Source organism: Oreochromis aureus, linkage group 18 (genome assembly GCF_013358895.1).
Source record: "Oreochromis aureus strain Israel breed Guangdong linkage group 18, ZZ_aureus, whole genome shotgun sequence".
Taxonomy (NCBI): domain Eukaryota; kingdom Metazoa; phylum Chordata; class Actinopteri; order Cichliformes; family Cichlidae; genus Oreochromis; species Oreochromis aureus.
The window spans coordinates 7,327,861-7,346,629 of NC_052959.1; the positions used below are offsets into that span (position 1 = coordinate 7,327,861).

The following is an 18,769-nucleotide window of genomic DNA, read 5'->3' on the forward strand; positions in this document are numbered from 1 at the left end:
TCTGCGTTACTTTGAAGAAAATTTAGTAATTGTTTCACAATGATCAGCTCCCGATGAACAGAAGACAAAACCTAGACACAGGAGCAGATTCAACTATTTCCAATGGGAAGCAGACAGCTGATAAACTAAGAGTCCTCAAATGGGTGAAGTCTAAGATAAAAGTATGGACAAAGCATAATATGTCCATTTATAAAAATGATGATACCTAGGAACAGAGTTATCAGAGTTGCACATTAGTTCTAATAATCAGACTACATCTAAAACCATAAAAGTCTCTTAAGGATTTAACTCTGAAGTCTAGTTAACTTGTACAACTTGTATAGTATAATAGTCAGTCTATTCTGAAGATGCAGCATCATTTGTCTTCACATTTCTCTTGTCATAAGTTGCGAGTCTTCAAGCTGGCAAAATCCTGGCCCACTCTCAACACTCTCATCAAGATCATCGGCAACTCGGTGGGTGCCCTGGGAAACCTGACGCTGGTGCTGGCCATCATTGTTTTCATCTTCGCTGTGGTGGGAATGCAGCTATTCGGCAAGAACTATCAGGACTGCGTCTGTAAGATCTCCTTTGACTGTCAGATGCCTCGCTGGCACATGAAGGACTTCTTCCACTCCTTCCTGATTGTGTTCAGGGTCTTGTGCGGCGAGTGGATCGAGACCATGTGGGACTGTATGGAAGTGGCTGGCCAGCCCCTCTGCATCCTGGTCTTCATGTTGGTCATGGTCATAGGGAACTTGGTGGTAAGTTATTATGACTTGGCATTGAAACTATAACCTGTTTAAGGTTATGTTGAGTGATAGTCTATATTTTTTGTACCGGCAATGCTCACAAAAAGATTAAACTCAACAAGAGTTTCTTTTGAAAAGTATCTGTGTGGCCTTTCCCGTGTTCCTCTGTGCTGCGAAGTTCAGAAAGTAGAAATGAGTCAGCCACAGTGTTGCACTGAGTGACATTTAGCTCAGTCCTACATGCACCGCATTGCTTCTGCAAATGTCAACTACAGGATCAGGCACGAGGTGCAGTCAAAAAGCTGAAAACTGAATCCAGTCAGTCTTAAACTGTCTGATCCCCCCTTCAAGTTCGTTCATTGGAAAGCTTTCACTGGAAGTCCTATTCTGATCAGCTGCACTTGCATAGAGAGCAAACATGAACTTCTGTTACAAACTGACCAACTTTCATGCCGCGATCATCACATTGCTCATAGCAGTGATCTCAAACTCATAGTCACCCAACTCAGAGAGCATCCTCAATGTCAGGAGCACAGTCAACATGGTTGTTCACCATAAATTACCCCAGAGTCAAACTTTCAGTGTGGAAATTACTGTCACATCACCATGTGGTAGCAACCCACACCCATGCAGTCATCCCCCACCACCCTGAGATTTTCAATTCAATTCAATTCAATTTTATTTATATAGCGCCAAATCACAACAAAAGTCACCTCAAGGCGCTTTATATTGTACAGTAGATAGCACAATATGCATTTAACTGCACAACTGTGCAGTTAAATTACCAACTGTGCAGGAACTGGGGCAGCACTTCCCCGGGAAATTACCTGGAAGGGGAGACTGAGAAAATTAAAGTTTGTTATTTTTGAACATACCTTAAATGTTAAGTTCAGTGGTTGAACTACTCTGAAAACAGACTTGTTAAAAAAAAAGGTGTCCAGGCAGTACGTGGAATTACTCAGCCTACTTAAAAATAGTGAAATCCTATAAATCAAGTATGCATTTTTGTAAGCATTACAAAATGAATGAATCCATTGCTCCTTAATAAAGATTTTAAAAAATGGAGGATATGTGGAGGGTATGAGTGCATCATTTGTCTTTAACAGAAGAACTGCTTTTGATGTTCTATAATACAGGCAAAGTTATCCTTTAAACAGTATATGATGACTAAGAGCGATGCAGTAACGTTTCAGTGCTACCAAATCCACTTGGTGATGTCACAAGTAATCTGGGATTACGTGGCACAAGAGAGGACTGCTGATTGTGTATTATGTGAATGGACCATCCTTCAAGTTAATTATGCTAAAATTTGCAAGCTGTGTTAGTTTGTATATCTGTAAATGAGCAACACTTCAGCATGCTCTATTAAATGAAAGTGTCATGGTCGTGCTTCAGATTAGATTTAGCAGAGTTTCTACAAAATTTAATAGATTATGGATTTATGAGATGTGCAGATCATTTCATTCTATTTTCATTTGCATTTTACACACCACCTCAACTTAAAAACCATCTGTTATTTGTGCTGCATCATATATGTATTATCTACACATGTTGCCGTGCAAACTGAAGCAACAAGAGACAAACTCAGTGCTGCAGCAGCTTTAGTGCCCTTTTATCCACCACTAATGAGCTAAGCCTTACGGGTGAAATTGGGACCCAAGTGTTGCACAAACACCACAGAGCGTTCACCTCGTTTAACACCAGGTTTTGATTTTTACTCATTTTTCAAGCCAACACATGCAGCTGTTAAACAAAAACAGCAGTTAATTCAGTTTTAATTGTATACGCCTACTCCCACATTCACTGCTCCTCCCATATGGCCAGCCGTTTCCTGTGAGCTGATATTAAAGAATACAAAAGCGCGCTGAATTTGCAGGATTTGTTTATAGTCAACATCGTTTTGCTTTGAATGTGGTGTCGTTCCAGTGGTGATCCTGGTAATAGAAATACATGCAGAAATACTTGTATTTAGTATAGCACTATTTTAACCTAGTAAAAATCTAGTTTTATTTACTTGTTCACTTGCTCCCCTCGACTTTTGTAGTTAGGATAAGTTTAAATTCTTTTGACAAAAAATTAGCAAGTGATTTGCATAATTCAAACCCAGTCAAAAGAAAGTTACTAGATACTTCTAGGTGTACATAGCAGTTTCTCTAGTATCACATAAATGCTATTAGTGGATAGAGACACTTTCATTGACTGTATTGCCTTGTTAGCCTAAAGATCAGATCACAACAGTGCTCCCTATGGAATTTAATGGACAGAAACCTCTCTGTGCACATGAATCGTGGGAAAGCAGTTTATCTGTGGGATTATCCAGGATGCTTAGGGGTGAGAAGGTCGGAGGGCATTCATCACTAATCATCTGCTCATGCTCCCCATCTCTGACTAGCTCAGTGGCTAAAGATGATCCTTGCCAACTGTGCACATCACCCATGAAGGGAACGCACACACAGACACACACACACATATGTGCAGTGTTATGCCCCGTGCTGCTGCTCTCTAAGCTAGCAGACAGATTACTTAGGAGTTGGATGCTTTGAACCTTGACTTCAAGAGGTCTGAAACATCAGCCATATGTGCCTGAGCGTATCATTGTTGCAGAACTTTGCAGGATTTGCCAATGTTGACAAAATATATGGGACATCATGTCAGGCATTAGGTGAAATGATAAAGCTTACATACTAAACCATTCAGAGCTTTGAGCATCAGATGGTGATAGAAGCATAATATGGCTATACAATGTCCTGCTTTGTTAACCCTTTTCACACCAAGGATCTCTGCTCCAGGCCATATTAACACACTACCCACCACCACCTATTATTGTGGAGTGTGGCATATTGAATAAAGAGGCTGTGTGGAAATAGTGCAGCTAAATGGGATGGAGCATTTCTGTGCATAAGCAAATTTGGTTGAAATGTGTTTCTTAAATGTAGATGCAAAAAAAAGAGAGAAAGGGGCTTAGGGCTTAAGTGGTTACGGCTAAATAGCTATAAAGAAAAGTTTAATAGTTTCATCCATTCAGATGTAATTTGTAAGATGTAAACATACATTTTTTGGTATGTCAACAGGTGCTGAATCTCTTTCTGGCCCTGCTGCTGAGCTCCTTCAGCTCAGACAATCTGTCTGCTCCAGACGAAGACGGGGACTTGAATAACATTCAGATTGCCATCGCTCGCATCAATTCCGGCATTTCCTGGATTGTCACAAGCGTCATCAACCTCTGCAACAGGAGCTTGAAGCGTCGAAAACACAAAGCCAAGGAAACCAGTCAGGCCCTCAAGCCGGTCGGAAATCACATGGAGAGCAATGGGGGGATTTTTGGACGTTATGGAGAGAAGTACATCGTACCAGAGGAGGACAGCTACATGACCAACCCAAACCTGACTGTCATTGTTCCCATCGCGCCTGGGGAGTCAGATGTGGAGTTTTTGGAGGAGGAGGAGATCTCAGAGTCATCAGAGGATGACGAAAACAAACTGGTAAGTTTGTTGTGCCCAGAATCATATTTGGAGCTTAACTTCAGGCTTTAATGCTCTCTGAACTTACATACTTTAGAGAATGTGATTTTATCAGCATACTTTTTGCTAAGAATGAAATCTCATCTTGTCATTTGAAACACTCAGCCTTGTTTGTTTGGCTTGTGTTTCTTATTATATAAAATAATAATTACTTGGTTTTTTGCTGTTTGTATATGCTGAAATATAAAAAGTATTAATGGCCTGCTCCTAGGTTCTTTTGTTTTTCTCAGTACAAAACTTACTGAAAATGGAAATGAGGACAGTAATTGAGTGCATAAATATTTAGAGTGAATTATTTGTTAGAGGAATTTTTTACATTTTGATCTCGTTTGTTGCCTATTGTCTGATCTACCTATTAAATTGAGATGTGCTGGAATAATGGAAATTTTTTTAAAGGTTTTCCAGAAACTTTTAATTTTTACAGAGGATCTGTATGAGAATGAACATGATATCAAAATGGCAGGATTAGTTTATCATGTTTAATGACTGGATACAGAAGGGCTGCATACTTTCAAAACTGGCTCTATACTGTTTAACATATGTGTGTATGTTTAATCATACATGTTTTGTGCTGGTACCCTAAATATTATTAGTAACATCTGTGTTTTCTAATTCTGATGATGATGATGATGATGCTATGGAATCAATCTGTCATAGAGTCCTGCACACGCACACACATGTTAATGAGATGTGTTGAATGTGTGCCGAGCTGTGCTTAAAGCTATATTTAGTACACACATGTTAAAGGGGTTGATTATCCTTAACTAACAGGAAAATGAGGCCGTTACTATTTAAGCCACACATCTTAACCTTTGAATTTAGATTTTCAGTCCTCATTGAGACACGTGTAGAAAATCAGGGGCCTAGCCACACAGTCTGCCTTTACAAACATTTTTGAAAGAATGGCTCGTTCCAAAGTGCTCACAGAATTTGAAGGTGGCGCTGTCACAGGATGTCACTGTAGCAAGAAGTCAGCTATTGATATCTCTTCCCTTCTAGATAGTCCACGATCCACTGTAAGTGCTATAATTACAAAGGGAAAGCTTTTAGGAGCCACAGCAATGACCCACAGAGTTACAGCCCACTTAAAGAGTCAGGTTGTCAAGTGGTAAGGTGCATAGTGAGTAAAAGTCACCAATGCTCTTCCGACTCAAAACCTCTTCTGGCATTAGCATCAGCACAAAAACTGTGTGCTGGCAGCTTCATGTGTTTGGATGGCTGAGCAACTCCTGTAGGTGTGATGTGTAGGTGGCCCAGTACGTTTGTCCATAGCACTCTTTACACCCATTAACGAGTACTGTAAGATTATATGATTATTAAGAGTACAAACATTGGAAGAATACTTCATTTAAATCATTAAAAATTAAATCAAAGAAAACTGCAATTGAAAGCAGAACACTTTTGTAGAAATCAAAATGATAAAAACATGAACAACTGAACAAAAGAGATGGGATTAAAGCAGTTCAAGACTTCAGTGTTAGAAACGCAGGACGTATACAGCAGACACGGCACATCGCTGAAATGCCTGCCTAAACAGATATGTCTTTAGCACACTTCCGAAAGCCTCTTAGGGAATCTTAGGGAAGCACACCGAGCATTCGACGGGTCAGGCGTCACAGCTTGAAAAGCTCACCCCTGATCCGTAGGTGCGTTAGTATTATTTGCCCAGCAAATCGAAGCTGTAATGACTGAGATACAGTTTGTTTCTTGTTTGCATTTCTGTACATATGAAATGAGTTTACCATGCACTCATCAACAGTAACTAACACCGTATACTTGCTTTAATTTGCATGAAAACACAACAGTGAGAGTGCAATAGCACTTGCTGTGACTGTGAGGTCACTCTCCAGTTTTTGTATAGATTTGGATTTATGACTGTGTTCATTCGAAAGCTTTAGAGTCAGACTGTCCTGCAGATCGGGCGTTTGTTGAGGCGGAGGATGTGTCGTTCCTGTCCTGTCTGGCAGAAAAACAGGAGCAGGCCAGATGTGGAGCCAGGCGCTGTAGAGCAGATTAAACTGACACAGCTGAGCTGGGCAGCCTGCAGTCTGGTGCTCTCTCTTCCTCTTTCCCTCCCATGCGCTGCTGCACACCACACTAGAACTAGGCATCATGAAAAACGGGGGCGGGGGGGACCTCCAATCGTCCATCAGCTTAACTGGGCATCTGCAGCTGTTCCGCATGTGCAGAGCTTTAAACACACACAAAAGTGATAAACATATTATGTGTAAGAATATTGTTAAAAAGAAATCCTATAGTTAAGTATTTAAGTCTTCTCTAGAGTGTAAATACAGCGCCTTTGCTTAAATAGGATGAATTACTACTTTCTGATGTGCCATCAGTCCATAATGTTTCTCACTGTCTTTAAACTCTAAGATGAGCAGTGCTGGTAATTTGGTTTCCAGATCCATGCCCGTTAATGCTGGATTAAATTTCGTACCATTTTACAAGATTGAAGCTGCACCTCTGTCCTGTAAATCATATGAAATATGTTGTTGTTACAACACATGAAAATCTCATCAAAATTGCAGTAAGCCTCACAGGAGATTGAAAGTCCATCAAGGTGCGCCGGCTCTGATGGGACGAATGCACACAGGAAAATGTGCTGCAACTTCTTAAAAAAAAAAAGTGTTTATTAATGTTTGACATGAATGTATGACAACAGCATCAGCAGTATCACAGCAGGCTGGGGAACACAAACAGAACAAATCGCTGTTTGCTACTTTAATAGAGATTCATATTCTGTATTTACACATGCAGATGTCAAAGACCTGAGGGCTGTTTCCATATGAGGGCACGCGATTGTAAACACTCAGACTTTAATTTGTAGGAGAAGATCAGCCTGTCAGAGGGCAGCACTGTGGATCTGAGGAAGCCCGGAGAGGAAGAGGATAACTTGTCAGTGCTGGATGAAGACAGTATGGAGCCTGATGAGTGCTTTCCTGAATGTGAGTGAGAAGTAGCAACCTCACTAACTCTGCTAACGTGCATTTATTTAAAATGTTTCTTTTTTCCTTCATGCTGTGATAAATGCCGGTTTGTTTTTTGACACGATCATCAGTCTGCATGAGACACTGCCAGTGCTGTAACATCAACACCAGCCGTGGACTAGGCCAGGCCTGGTGGAGGCTGAGGAAGACCTGCTACCAGATTGTGGAGCACAGCTGGTTTGAGACATTCATCATCTTCATGATCCTGCTCAGCAGTGGGGCTCTGGTAAGGGTCCTAGATGGAATTAGAAAGATTAGTAATGATCTAATACCAATATTAATTATTAATGTCTGGATTGACCAACAGTATCGGCAGTAGATTTGATGAGACGTTAAGCTGGCTGAACAAATCGTCCCTTTTGTGTAGTTTTAAAGAAAAAAGCTTCTCACAGATGGTTTTCTTATGCTGAGCAATGGAAATGTAATGCTGCATTTTCTTATACTGCAGGCATTTGAAGACATTTACATTGAAAAGAGAAAAGTCATAAAGGTGGTGCTGGAGTACGCTGACAAAGTCTTCTCCTACATCTTCGTCCTGGAGATGTTCCTCAAGTGGATTGCGTACGGCTTCAAGAAGTATTTTACAAACTACTGGTGCTGGCTCGACTTTCTGATTGTGGATGTAAGTGAACGCTTTGCTGCTTTGGTTTTTAAATCATATGATGTGAAAGGATGTAGCTGAATGTATGCCGTACTTGTAGCTATAATGATGCCAGATTTTTCACAGGAGAGCGCGTGAATTAGCTCTAGACAACATTTTCAATACCTGAACCTGTTCGCTGCAGAACTAAGTGCTAAGTCACACTGAAACAGTAGCAACGTTGTAGATTTTTGCAGCTGCTCTCATGTCAGGATTTGGCCGTTCCCCAGTAGGATTTTGCCACATGTTTGTGGGGAACTGGATGCGGTTCTGTAAGTGTTTAGTCACTCAAAGTGCCCGAGGCATGCAGCCCTTGACTTCCTCTGATTTCACCTGCTGTTACACAGATTGCCACAGACCGCTCTATTGTTAGGGTAAGTTGTAGTTAGCAGGTCCCAGGTGAGTATGGAGTCTGGGACTGGAAACTTGCATCCGCATCACAAATGCTTCTGTGTTTCTTCACTCGTAAGCGCTTTTGTTGCGATATCAAAAGCCACCGTCTTGTTTCTAAACAAATGCTTTTCATGTAAAATGAGATTTAAAATAAGAATAACTTAAAAAATGCTCTCAGCAATCATCGTTTGAACCGCTTGGGTACAGGACCTTGGCTTTTATATCAAAAACAAACGCAGTTTCATGTGATCTGAGGCTTATCTACAGAAGATCTGGTTTACTGTGGAACGTACTTGTTTTTGAACTGCACCAGCTGAGTTCATGTGCGACCTGTTTGGTCTAACTCAGGTACCGAGCGTCCTCTGTTTTTTTATGTTTAAAGGAAGTCCTAGCAAACTTTTCTTTCCTACTTTTGCTTTATTTTTGTATTTTTCTGTCTGTACTGTCGTGGAGCCAAAGACTTCTGTAGTCCTGAAACTGATTTTGAGTATCTTCTTTAGATATATTGGCCAAACGCATCTGTAAAAGGACTTTTATAAAGAAATACAGATCATTGGGACCTTATTAGCCCTAAATTGCTTTGAATGAACTTATTGGATCAATTTGGAACAAAATGGGAAACAAATTTGGCAAAGAAAGATTAAACTTCTTTATAAAACTCACTCTATTTGATATATATACATATTTATATGCATATATAGCTGAGTATGCATGCATGGATACTGTTTTTACCATATGTGCATACTTGTCTGTGTTTTGTCATCATCCTTCATGACATGACTTTCTCACGTATCTTTCATGCCATTTTCATCCATAGCTGTCATCCAAGGGTCATTCAACAGCGGAATACCATTTTGTTTTGTCTCTTTTGGATGTAGAATAGAGTGGAAGTCTAAATTTGCTGAAACGATGATTCAAAAACCAAATCAAATCTAAACCTCAAAAATACAATATTTGTGTTCCTAACTGTGGAATGTCCCAAAATACACACAAAAAATGTGACTATGGCTCTTTAAATGTTTCTGATGTGTCTCTTACGACTCTCCTCCGTTTTTTGATTCTTTATAAGAGTCGCTAAAAATATACTCACTTTCTTGGCAAATGTGCTGATAAGACCAGGTGATATTGTTTTTTCAGTACTTTTTGCTGTTTCCTCTCAAAGGTTTAAGCACTTATATCTGTTTTATGATTCTCAGAGTTCATACACCTTTCTGTACTCCACATAGGTGTCCTTGATAAGCCTGGTAGCGAATTCACTGGGATATTCTGACTTTACTGCCATCAAGTCCCTGAGGACCCTCCGTGCTTTGAGACCTCTCAGAGCTCTGTCCAGATTTGAGGGCATGAGGGTGAGAAATATGTTTTCTGTCCTTTGCTGTCACTGTCGGCTACTAACATCCTGATTCATCTCATTAATATACTTTCACTTATGGATAAACCCTTAGTTATAAAGCAACTTTAGCATTGGGACTACCACAACAGCTTAATTGGTGAGTAGTTTTCTACAAGGTAGAAATGTCTCAACAGCTGCTGAGTGGATAAAACTTTGGAACAGATGTCACTGTGGATGTGTTGTAGTATTTCAGGGATTTGTTACATGTAAAGTCTTTACTTATCCAGCGAAAGGCAGCAGTTCTTTAGCTTCTTGGTAGATTAGCCCTAAACTTTGTGCAAACATGTATAGTTCCCAGTCTTATTGTACAAAATGTCCCTGGTAAATTACTGTAAAGTTCTGACAACTAGATTTTCCAGCAGTATATGTGTTTTATAGGGTACATGCTGTACTGCGCCATACTAAATATAAACTTTACTGTACAATACTGTTAGCTGTTATACTTTTATTTTAGTGATTGTGATTTAATGCAGTCTCCGCAAACAGTTTATTTAACTGCCACTTTATTAGATACATCTTTTTACCTGCTTACTAACACCTAATCACATGGAAGCAACACAATTCATTAAGGTATGGAGACATGGTAAAGGATCAGCTTATGTTCAAAGCAAGCACCAGAATGTAGAAGAAAGATGATTTGAGTGATTTTGATTTGGGTTCTGAAAACAAAGGGGGTCGCACACTAATAGCAAGGTGTAGCTCATAAAGTGGCCATGTGTATACACGTGTGTGTCTGTCCATATACCCTGAATCTGTATGACAGTTTCACCACATTGTTATGTATCCCACTGACTTTTCCTGTACTGTCAAAAATCATACATGTGATTTTGAGTGAAATTGATTATCAACACACAGCACATGTATTATCACACAAGGGATTGTCATAACATAAATCACTGTGAAAAATTGTGCTGTTGGCTTTAAGTTAGAATTGGGAAACTAAACTTCAACTATCACATAATAGCATATGTAGAAAACAAGATTACCAGACTAGTGTGAACTACAGAGATCACAAACATAAGCTGTTTACAACAATAGAATATACTTTATTTCTCTGGGACTGACCTGATTTCTTGTTTGCTGCTCATCAGGTAGTGGTGAACGCCCTCATAGGAGCTATTCCCTCCATTATGAATGTGCTGCTCGTGTGTCTCATCTTCTGGCTCATCTTCAGTATCATGGGAGTCAATCTGTTCGCCGGCAAATTTGGAAAGTGCGTGAACAGAACGGGGTTCATCCACAGTGTCTCTTTGGTCAACAACAAGTCAGACTGCCTCGCCATGAATGACACCCAGTTCTACTGGACAAAAGTCAAGGTCAACTTTGACAATGTGGGGCTTGGCTACCTTTCTCTTTTGCAAGTGGTAAGTTGATTTTATTTTTAACCTGTCACACATGATGCCAGCCTGTTTTTGCTAATAAACACCTCGAGAACTTGTTCACTACTCTTGTTGTGTTGTTCCACTTCTGTTCTGTCCAGACAATTACATCAGTCTCTCTCACTTCGATATTTACAGCAGATCATAAAAGACATTTCACTGTTGTTTTCTTTCTAAAAATAAAATCAGCTGTTACTATAACATTACAATGCAGTGCCTGGACTATGACATTGTGCTATATTCTTTTATTCACAGGCTACATTTAAAGGATGGATGGAAATAATGTATGCAGCTGTTGATTCAAGAGGAGTAAGTATATTATTTTCTTCCACACCTACACCATGAAAATCTTAACTAACTAACTGACTAATGAACCCATTTGTTTTTAGGTGGAGGAACAACCAATAAAAGAAATCAACCTCTACATGTACCTCTACTTTGTAGTCTTCATCATATTTGGCTCCTTCTTCACCCTCAATCTCTTCATCGGTGTCATCATTGACAATTTCAATCAGCAGAAAAGAAAGATGAGTATTAAAAACACTGATTTCAGGCTGGGATCACTTGATATTTGCGTGCAGTTCTTATTATTTGAAGCTGCAGAAATAAATGCATGAATAGTCCAATAAAAGTACAAAGAAAAATTTTCTATAGTAAGAATAAGGTGGCAGGATTTTTGGTCTTAATTCCCCCAGATTGAACATTTAAAAGAAAACAGCTCCTGTCATTGTTTTAGGAAAGAAAGTAACGTGAGATATTTTTCTTTTGCACTTAGGAGGACAAGATATCTTCATGACTGAAGAGCAGAAGAAGTACTACAATGCTATGAAGAAGTTAGGAACTAAAAAACCTCAAAAGCCAATACCCAGACCCACGGTAAAGCTATGTAATTTGCAAATGTAGCACATTTTAAAGATACAGATTTTTACCTGTACACTTTCTATATATACATTTAAAATATTTTGTATTTTTTGAAGTGATATCAGTAACCTTGCAAACCTTGTATTCTTGCTTGTTCTTTCCCGATCCTAGAACATTATCCAAGCCTTCTTCTTTGATCTGGTGTCTAAGCAAGCCTTCGACATTATGATCATGATGCTCATCATTGTCAACATGGTGACCATGATGGTGGAAACCGATGAGCAGTCAGAGCGAATGGAGTCCATCCTCAACAAGATCAACCTGGTTTTTATTGTGATCTTCACCACCGAATGCCTGATCAAGATCTTTGCCCTCCGTTGTTATTTCTTCACCGTTGCATGGAACATTTTTGATTTTGTGGTGATAATTCTCTCTATTGTCGGTAAGAAGTGAAAAAAATCTTTTTGTTTACAATTTTTGTAAATGCCAAGCAAGTGAAAAAAGCAGTCAGAAAAGATAAAGGAGGGAAAAAATGTGAGTGTCCACCTGTAAAAACATACCTGTTTTGGGGGTTGTCTCATTGTTGTCCTGTTGTTATTTCATTAACATCTAAGCAACCCGGTCTTTAAGTCTGACATTTCCGGGTCCCAAAGTCACAGGAACACTGTGACATCGCTGAGAGTTAAAAACTGTCTAAATTCTTTCATCTTTAATAAAATGATCAGCGTGGCTGCTCTACCAGGAGTAACAATTGAGTTTAACATCCAGGCATCCATGAAAACAGAATTTATGAAATGAGTTAGAAGTTAGCAGGAAGTTAGCTCGCTAGTTTCCACCTAAACATGATATACCATGTCCTGACTGAGGGGTTTCTGAAAAACTTAAAATGTACAGCTCTGCTATCACTTCCGACATAAATGAAGACAAGTAAACAGCAGTGACGTTTGTGGGGTTACTGAAGTTGGACTAGCTGGTATATAATGATGTGCTATGAGGGTTCCCGATGTTTAGGCACAAATGCAATTTGTGCCTAACCGTCGTTTAATGGACCAAACTTCAGTCAGGAGAACAACTGAGATAATCAATCCTCAGTAGAGGTTAGTCATTAATATACTGCTGCATGGGCTGGGCTGTAGTTACATCGTAAGGTTTTAAAAATGGAGCTTTAAAATGAACAGTGGTAATAAAAACTGAGAGAGGCCAACAGTGGTCACTGACTGTTTTAGGGGCTTGTTCAGATTAAATAGAACAAGATACGAAGCATTAAAACATGTTAAAAACACAGGCAGAGTAGTTTGGACCCAGAAGCAGGGTTCATTATGCCATCACTTAAAGACCATTGTTAACCTGATTAACAACACCCTCTGATGCTTAACTGACCACATCAATATCCCACAAGTTTAATTTACTTGATGTTATACTCTGATTAAAAAGGGCTTTTTGAACAGTATATGAATTACAGTGCTGCAGGTTAATTTGAGTGTGTCATTGTGCAATGAGACAAATCACTTCCTGTCTGCTCTCATTTCAGGGATTGTTCTTGCTGACATTATTGAGAAATACTTTGTATCTCCGACCCTGTTTCGAGTCATCAGACTGGCAAGGATAGGACGTGTACTCCGACTTATACGTGCAGCCAAAGGAATAAGGACTTTACTGTTTGCCTTAATGATGTCCATGCCAGCACTGTTCAACATTGGTCTCCTACTTTTCCTTGTAATGTTCATCTATGCAATCTTTGGCATGGCAAACTTTGCCTATGTGAAGAAACAAGATGGAATCGATGATATGTTTAACTTCGAGACCTTTGGGAATAGTATGATCTCCCTTTTCCAGATCAGCACCTCGGCAGGCTGGGACAACCTGCTCAGCCCTATAATGTCCAGCCCCCCAGATGAGTGTGACCTCAACTTCATCAACACAGGCACCAACACCCGAGGAAACTGCGGCAACCCCTCGGTGGGCATAGCTTTCTTTGTCAGTTACATTATCATTTCTTTCCTCATTGTGGTAAATATGTATATAGCTATCATTCTGGAGAACTTCAGTGTTGCCACAGAGGAGAGCACAGAGCCCCTGAGTGAGGATGACTTTGAAATGTTTTACGAGGTTTGGGAGAAGTTTGACTCCGAGGCCACGCAGTTCATTGAGTTCTCCATGCTGTCGAACTTTGCTGACACTCTGTCGGAACCGTTGCGTATCCCAAAGCCCAACAAAATCCACCTGATCTCCATGGACCTCCCTATGGTCAGTGGGGACAGAATCCACTGCCTGGATATTTTGTTTGCCTTCACAAAGCGCGTCCTGGGAGAGTCGGGGGAAATGGATGCCCTGAAACAGCAAATGGAGGAGAAGTTCATGATGACCAACCCGTCCAAAGTTTCCCACGAGCCCATCACCTCCACACTGCGGCGCAAACTCGAGGAGGTGTCTGCGATCGTCATCCAGAGGTGTTACAGGAGGCATCTTGTGCGCCGGCAGATGAAGCAGGCGTCCTACCTCTACAGACAGATAAACTACGAGACAGTCGTGGATGTGGAGAATGCTCCAGAAACAGAAGGTCTGATAGCCACCATGATCCAGCATTATGGGCCTGTGGGGGCTGCAGAGACAGCAGACGACACTGTAACATCCTCCCCACCATCTTATGATAGTGTGACCAGGGCAGCCTCTCTGAGCCTCTCTGAGGTGACCGGATCAGTATCCAGAGACTCTGAACTCAGGGAGCCTGGGGAAAACTATGAGGAAACTTTTCTTTGAGAGTCAGTTGAACGGAGGGTGATTGTATTGTTTTTGTCTGTTTTGTTTACAGCAGAGAATATGCATTGAAATAACTCACGGTCTAAGAGGGAAAAAAAGCTTTTATATTTTAACAGATATGGAGGGAATATGCAATGTTTTTAGGCAACTCGGCCTCTATGTTCTTAATGGAAGATGTCAGTTATGCCACAATGTTCAAGAGAGTACCATGGACAGCTCTGAAGTTATACATCATCTTAAAAATATCACAATATGGCATCAGACATAATCACGCACTCTTTTTTAATATCGACTTAGACCTATCAAGACAAAGCCACAAGATTAAAACCAGCTCCCTTGTATCATGTTGGTCCTCACTGTGCAGCAAATACAACTCTGAGTCATTGAAGTAAGGACACCACAAGACTTGTAAAGGTCTTTTGTGATATCTGGCACCAAGAAGCAGATTAATCAGATTTAGAATAAGGTCTTCCGTTGAATTTGTTTATCCACCACTTTATAAGGGAACTAAACACTGCACTTGCTGCAAACAGTTGGCAACTATTTGAGTCAAGTCCCCATAGCAAAGAGATTGCTCACAGATGAGTTGCGCTCACTGCTACAGACTGACTGTGACTGATGCCGACATTGCTGCAGTCTGTCTGCCTTTATAAATCATTTCTTTCCAAACCTTCGACAATCTGTCTGAAAGTGATTGCAGTCCGTCTGAACTGAACCACAATTGTTTGGAGACAGGTTGCTGCCCACCAGGCAAACTGTGCAATCACAATCTCTTACCCTCTGGGCAAGCAACTGGCCACCACAAATGCTTACAACCAGTCTTCAACAGCAAAAAAATGAAATGCAATCACTGATTTTTCCTGGTCACAAGGAGGTTACCATCCTACTTTTACTTTAGTGTGACTGAGCCATTAGAGAACAGAGTGTTTCCTTTCAGATTAATAAAACTATCCACTGACAGATGCTAATGAAACAACATAATGACTTCAAGGAATTTACAACAGTAGTTTACACTAATGCATTTTTATTGCTAAAACCACGAGTCCTCGTGAAGTAAAATTTGTGTCTGAAGCAACACATCCCTCCTCAAGGCCAAGAACTGTTACCTGCAGTGAAAAGCTTCTCTCTGATTGCATAATAAATGCACAAGCAAAACCCCTGAGAGAATGGCAGACAAAAAGGAAATTGGTTTCTCAAACTGAGAAATGCAAGATATATGCAGCAAATTAAAAATTATTAAAGAAAGGTATAAAAGAATGCGTCTAAGTAACAAACTGACAATACAATTAAAAACGGATTTGGTTAAAAGTTTCATGAAGTTAAAAATATATATTTGTTGAATAAGTTATTTTCTACAAATACAAATTTGATAGAAATGTCCAAATGTTTAATTGACTGTGGCACTTTTAAAGTGCTAATTCAGGTTTTAATATGCTAATGCATACTACCACATTACAGTTTTAACCAAAGCTTACAGCTTTAGCAATTGCTCATCCTAAATGCAGGAAAAACATAGCCAAGCCAAACCCATAAAATGACATTCATTTTACTACTTATTGTCAACAAAATATAATTTTTGATTAAATGAAGGTGATATATGCATTTTCAGATGACAGAAAACAAGCAGTATTTCATATTCATTATAAAAAATATACTACAATGAAACCTTTTACAGCTATTTTGTCATGTATACTGCATTACACATTTAACTTGTGTGTCAGTTACTAAGAAGGGCTGTGTGTACTGATGATCCCTGAATCATGTGCCTGATATTGATTATTGTCCGCACACTCTGAATCTCTTTAGACCGTTTAATTTGATCTGACTGATGTGGGTTTGAGGAGCATGCATGCACTGAAAGCTCATTTTGTAATTAAGCGTGTAAAGAGCTTCTAGGCTGTATAATGTGTGTAAAGCTAATTTTTACATATTTTTTGTGATATATTTATATTTAAAGACCATTTCAGTGACTCTCATAGTGGCCATTACACGATATGTTAAAACTATAAAAATATAATATCTTCATTTTTATATAAAAGACTTTCCTTGAGGACCTGATTGTCTGTAATGCACTTAGGTTAAACATTTTATCGATTGTTTTACTGAATGATAATAAAGCTCTTTTACAGACCTGTGGATTTTTACTGACCACACAGTGGACACTTAAAGCTGCGCTCAGAACCGAGCAGCAACCCAGCATCTTCATTTTCACATGAGGAACCAGTTAACTGATTTGACCTCATTACAAGTCAGGGCGATATTAAATCTCTCTCTCTCTCTCAATCTCTCTCAGAGTCCATGTGTTTAAAAAAAAAAGCCAAACAGATGTGCAGAAACCTTTGCATCACTGTGCTGTCCTTGTGAGTGTTCTCGTATTGCCCTTTGCAGCTTAAATTTGTTCATAATGCCAGCACAAAAGCAACACGACCACAAAACCCCCCTCAACAACCAGCCTGAGTGATCTTAATCATTTCCATTCATTGTTATTTCTTTTTAGTTTATTTTAGTTTTTTCATTCTGACACACAGAATCATGTGTCAGTGATGTGATGTGTCACTGATCACACAGTGATGGGAGATTTATGACACATTTATAACACATATGGTACATTTAGCAATACTTTGAAGAGCCACAAAAACTAACTACAAAACCAGTTTTCATACCTCAAGATGTTGGTGTGTTTTTCTACTAAATATGTTTTAGATATTAGTGTCAAATTCATTGTTTAAACACACCAACATTTTCAGTTTGGTAAAAAAAAAAAAAAAATCAAGGGTGCCAATTTGGATTTAGCTCCAAAGAGATTTCCTCTCTCTGGTTGTCGGGTGGTCAAATCCAACTCTGACCAGCTGGGATGGAGGGATAATCTGTGTGTAAAAAAAAAAAAAAAAAAAAAAGGTGGGGGGGTGGATCACTTGTTTTAATTACACACTCGCAGACACACAAACATACACACAGTCTTCCTCTCTCTCTCTTCCTCTCTTTCTCACTCTTACACACTTGCGTGCACACACATGCATTAACACGTCCGCCATATGCACGCTATACTTTTCGACCATGGTAACAGACAGATGCTCGCTTTAAATTTAATTTGGGTTTTTGTGCGTGATGGGCTGGAAAAAATGTGACGTGACTGGATGTGACTTGGTAATTGATCTGATTTTTTTAAGCGTTGGGACATGTGGCGGAGATTAAAGCTTCATCACGGAGAGAAACTAAAATATTTTTTAAAAGATTAAAAAGGCACTATGTGTAATTACAAAATGCACAGCCACAGTAAGAATAAATAAATAAAAAAGAAGCGACGTCAACGTAATGCTTTAAAAATACTGACTGCATATGATGTGAACACCTAATACAAGGGACATATGATGAATATGGTACCAATATATTCATACATACATATATATAACAATAAATTTTAAAAAAGGTCATGACTCATGTTGTGTCTCATCATCATCATCATCGTCAGTCTTTGAGGTCAATCCTGGTTCTCCACTATTGGAGTATGAACATTTACACTTCAGCTGTTCTTAATGAATCTCTGACTTCTTGGTTTTGTGGTTTTTATGGAAGCCTGTCTGTGCCCCCAAAAAAAGAAAAAAATTGAGAAAAATATGAAGTCAAGCTGACCTTAAAGCTTTATATAGTTATGGGAAAAGTTCTGTCACTTCAAAAGATTTTAAATAGATGCCCCCCCCCACACACACACACACACACACACACACACAAAAAAAAAATGGGACAGTGCAGTGAAATGTAAATAAAACAGAATACAATGATTTCCAAACCTTATAAGCCCCATATTTATTCACAGTAGAACACAGAAAATATGAATGTTTACATAAGAAAATGCAGCATTTTAAAAAAATAAGTTTATTTGGGAGTGAAAGGCTCAACAAAAGTCTGGACAGGGCCATGTTTAGTACTGTGTAACATCCATTCTTTTAACAACAGTCTGTAAAGATCTGAGAACTGAGGAGAGCAACGGCTGGGCTTGTGGGAGAGGAACGTTTCCCATTCTTGTCCTCGGTGTTGTCATATGGTTTATTTTTATGATGCTCCAAATGTTTTTCATTTGTGTAAGGAACTGGACTCTAC

At 39.4% G+C, this 18,769-nt stretch overlaps 1 protein-coding gene across 1 annotated transcript in view; it reads left to right on the plus strand.

The window, feature by feature from the left end:
- Positions 1 to 16,708, plus strand: part of LOC116332943 (sodium channel protein type 4 subunit alpha B-like) — a 33,953-nt gene extending 17,245 nt beyond the window's left edge. The window contains exons 15-26 of the mRNA XM_039602818.1: positions 387 to 743; positions 3,803 to 4,213; positions 7,083 to 7,200; positions 7,314 to 7,468; positions 7,691 to 7,864; positions 9,502 to 9,624; positions 10,760 to 11,032; positions 11,303 to 11,356; positions 11,437 to 11,574; positions 11,819 to 11,923; positions 12,080 to 12,350; positions 13,440 to 16,708. Coding sequence (XP_039458752.1) covers positions 387 to 743; positions 3,803 to 4,213; positions 7,083 to 7,200; positions 7,314 to 7,468; positions 7,691 to 7,864; positions 9,502 to 9,624; positions 10,760 to 11,032; positions 11,303 to 11,356; positions 11,437 to 11,574; positions 11,819 to 11,923; positions 12,080 to 12,350; positions 13,440 to 14,668 — 3,408 coding nt within the window. The 3' untranslated portion in view covers positions 14,669 to 16,708. The remainder of the gene's footprint in view (positions 1 to 386; positions 744 to 3,802; positions 4,214 to 7,082; positions 7,201 to 7,313; positions 7,469 to 7,690; positions 7,865 to 9,501; positions 9,625 to 10,759; positions 11,033 to 11,302; positions 11,357 to 11,436; positions 11,575 to 11,818; positions 11,924 to 12,079; positions 12,351 to 13,439) is intronic.
- The last annotated feature ends 2,061 nt before the right edge of the window (positions 16,709 to 18,769 follow it).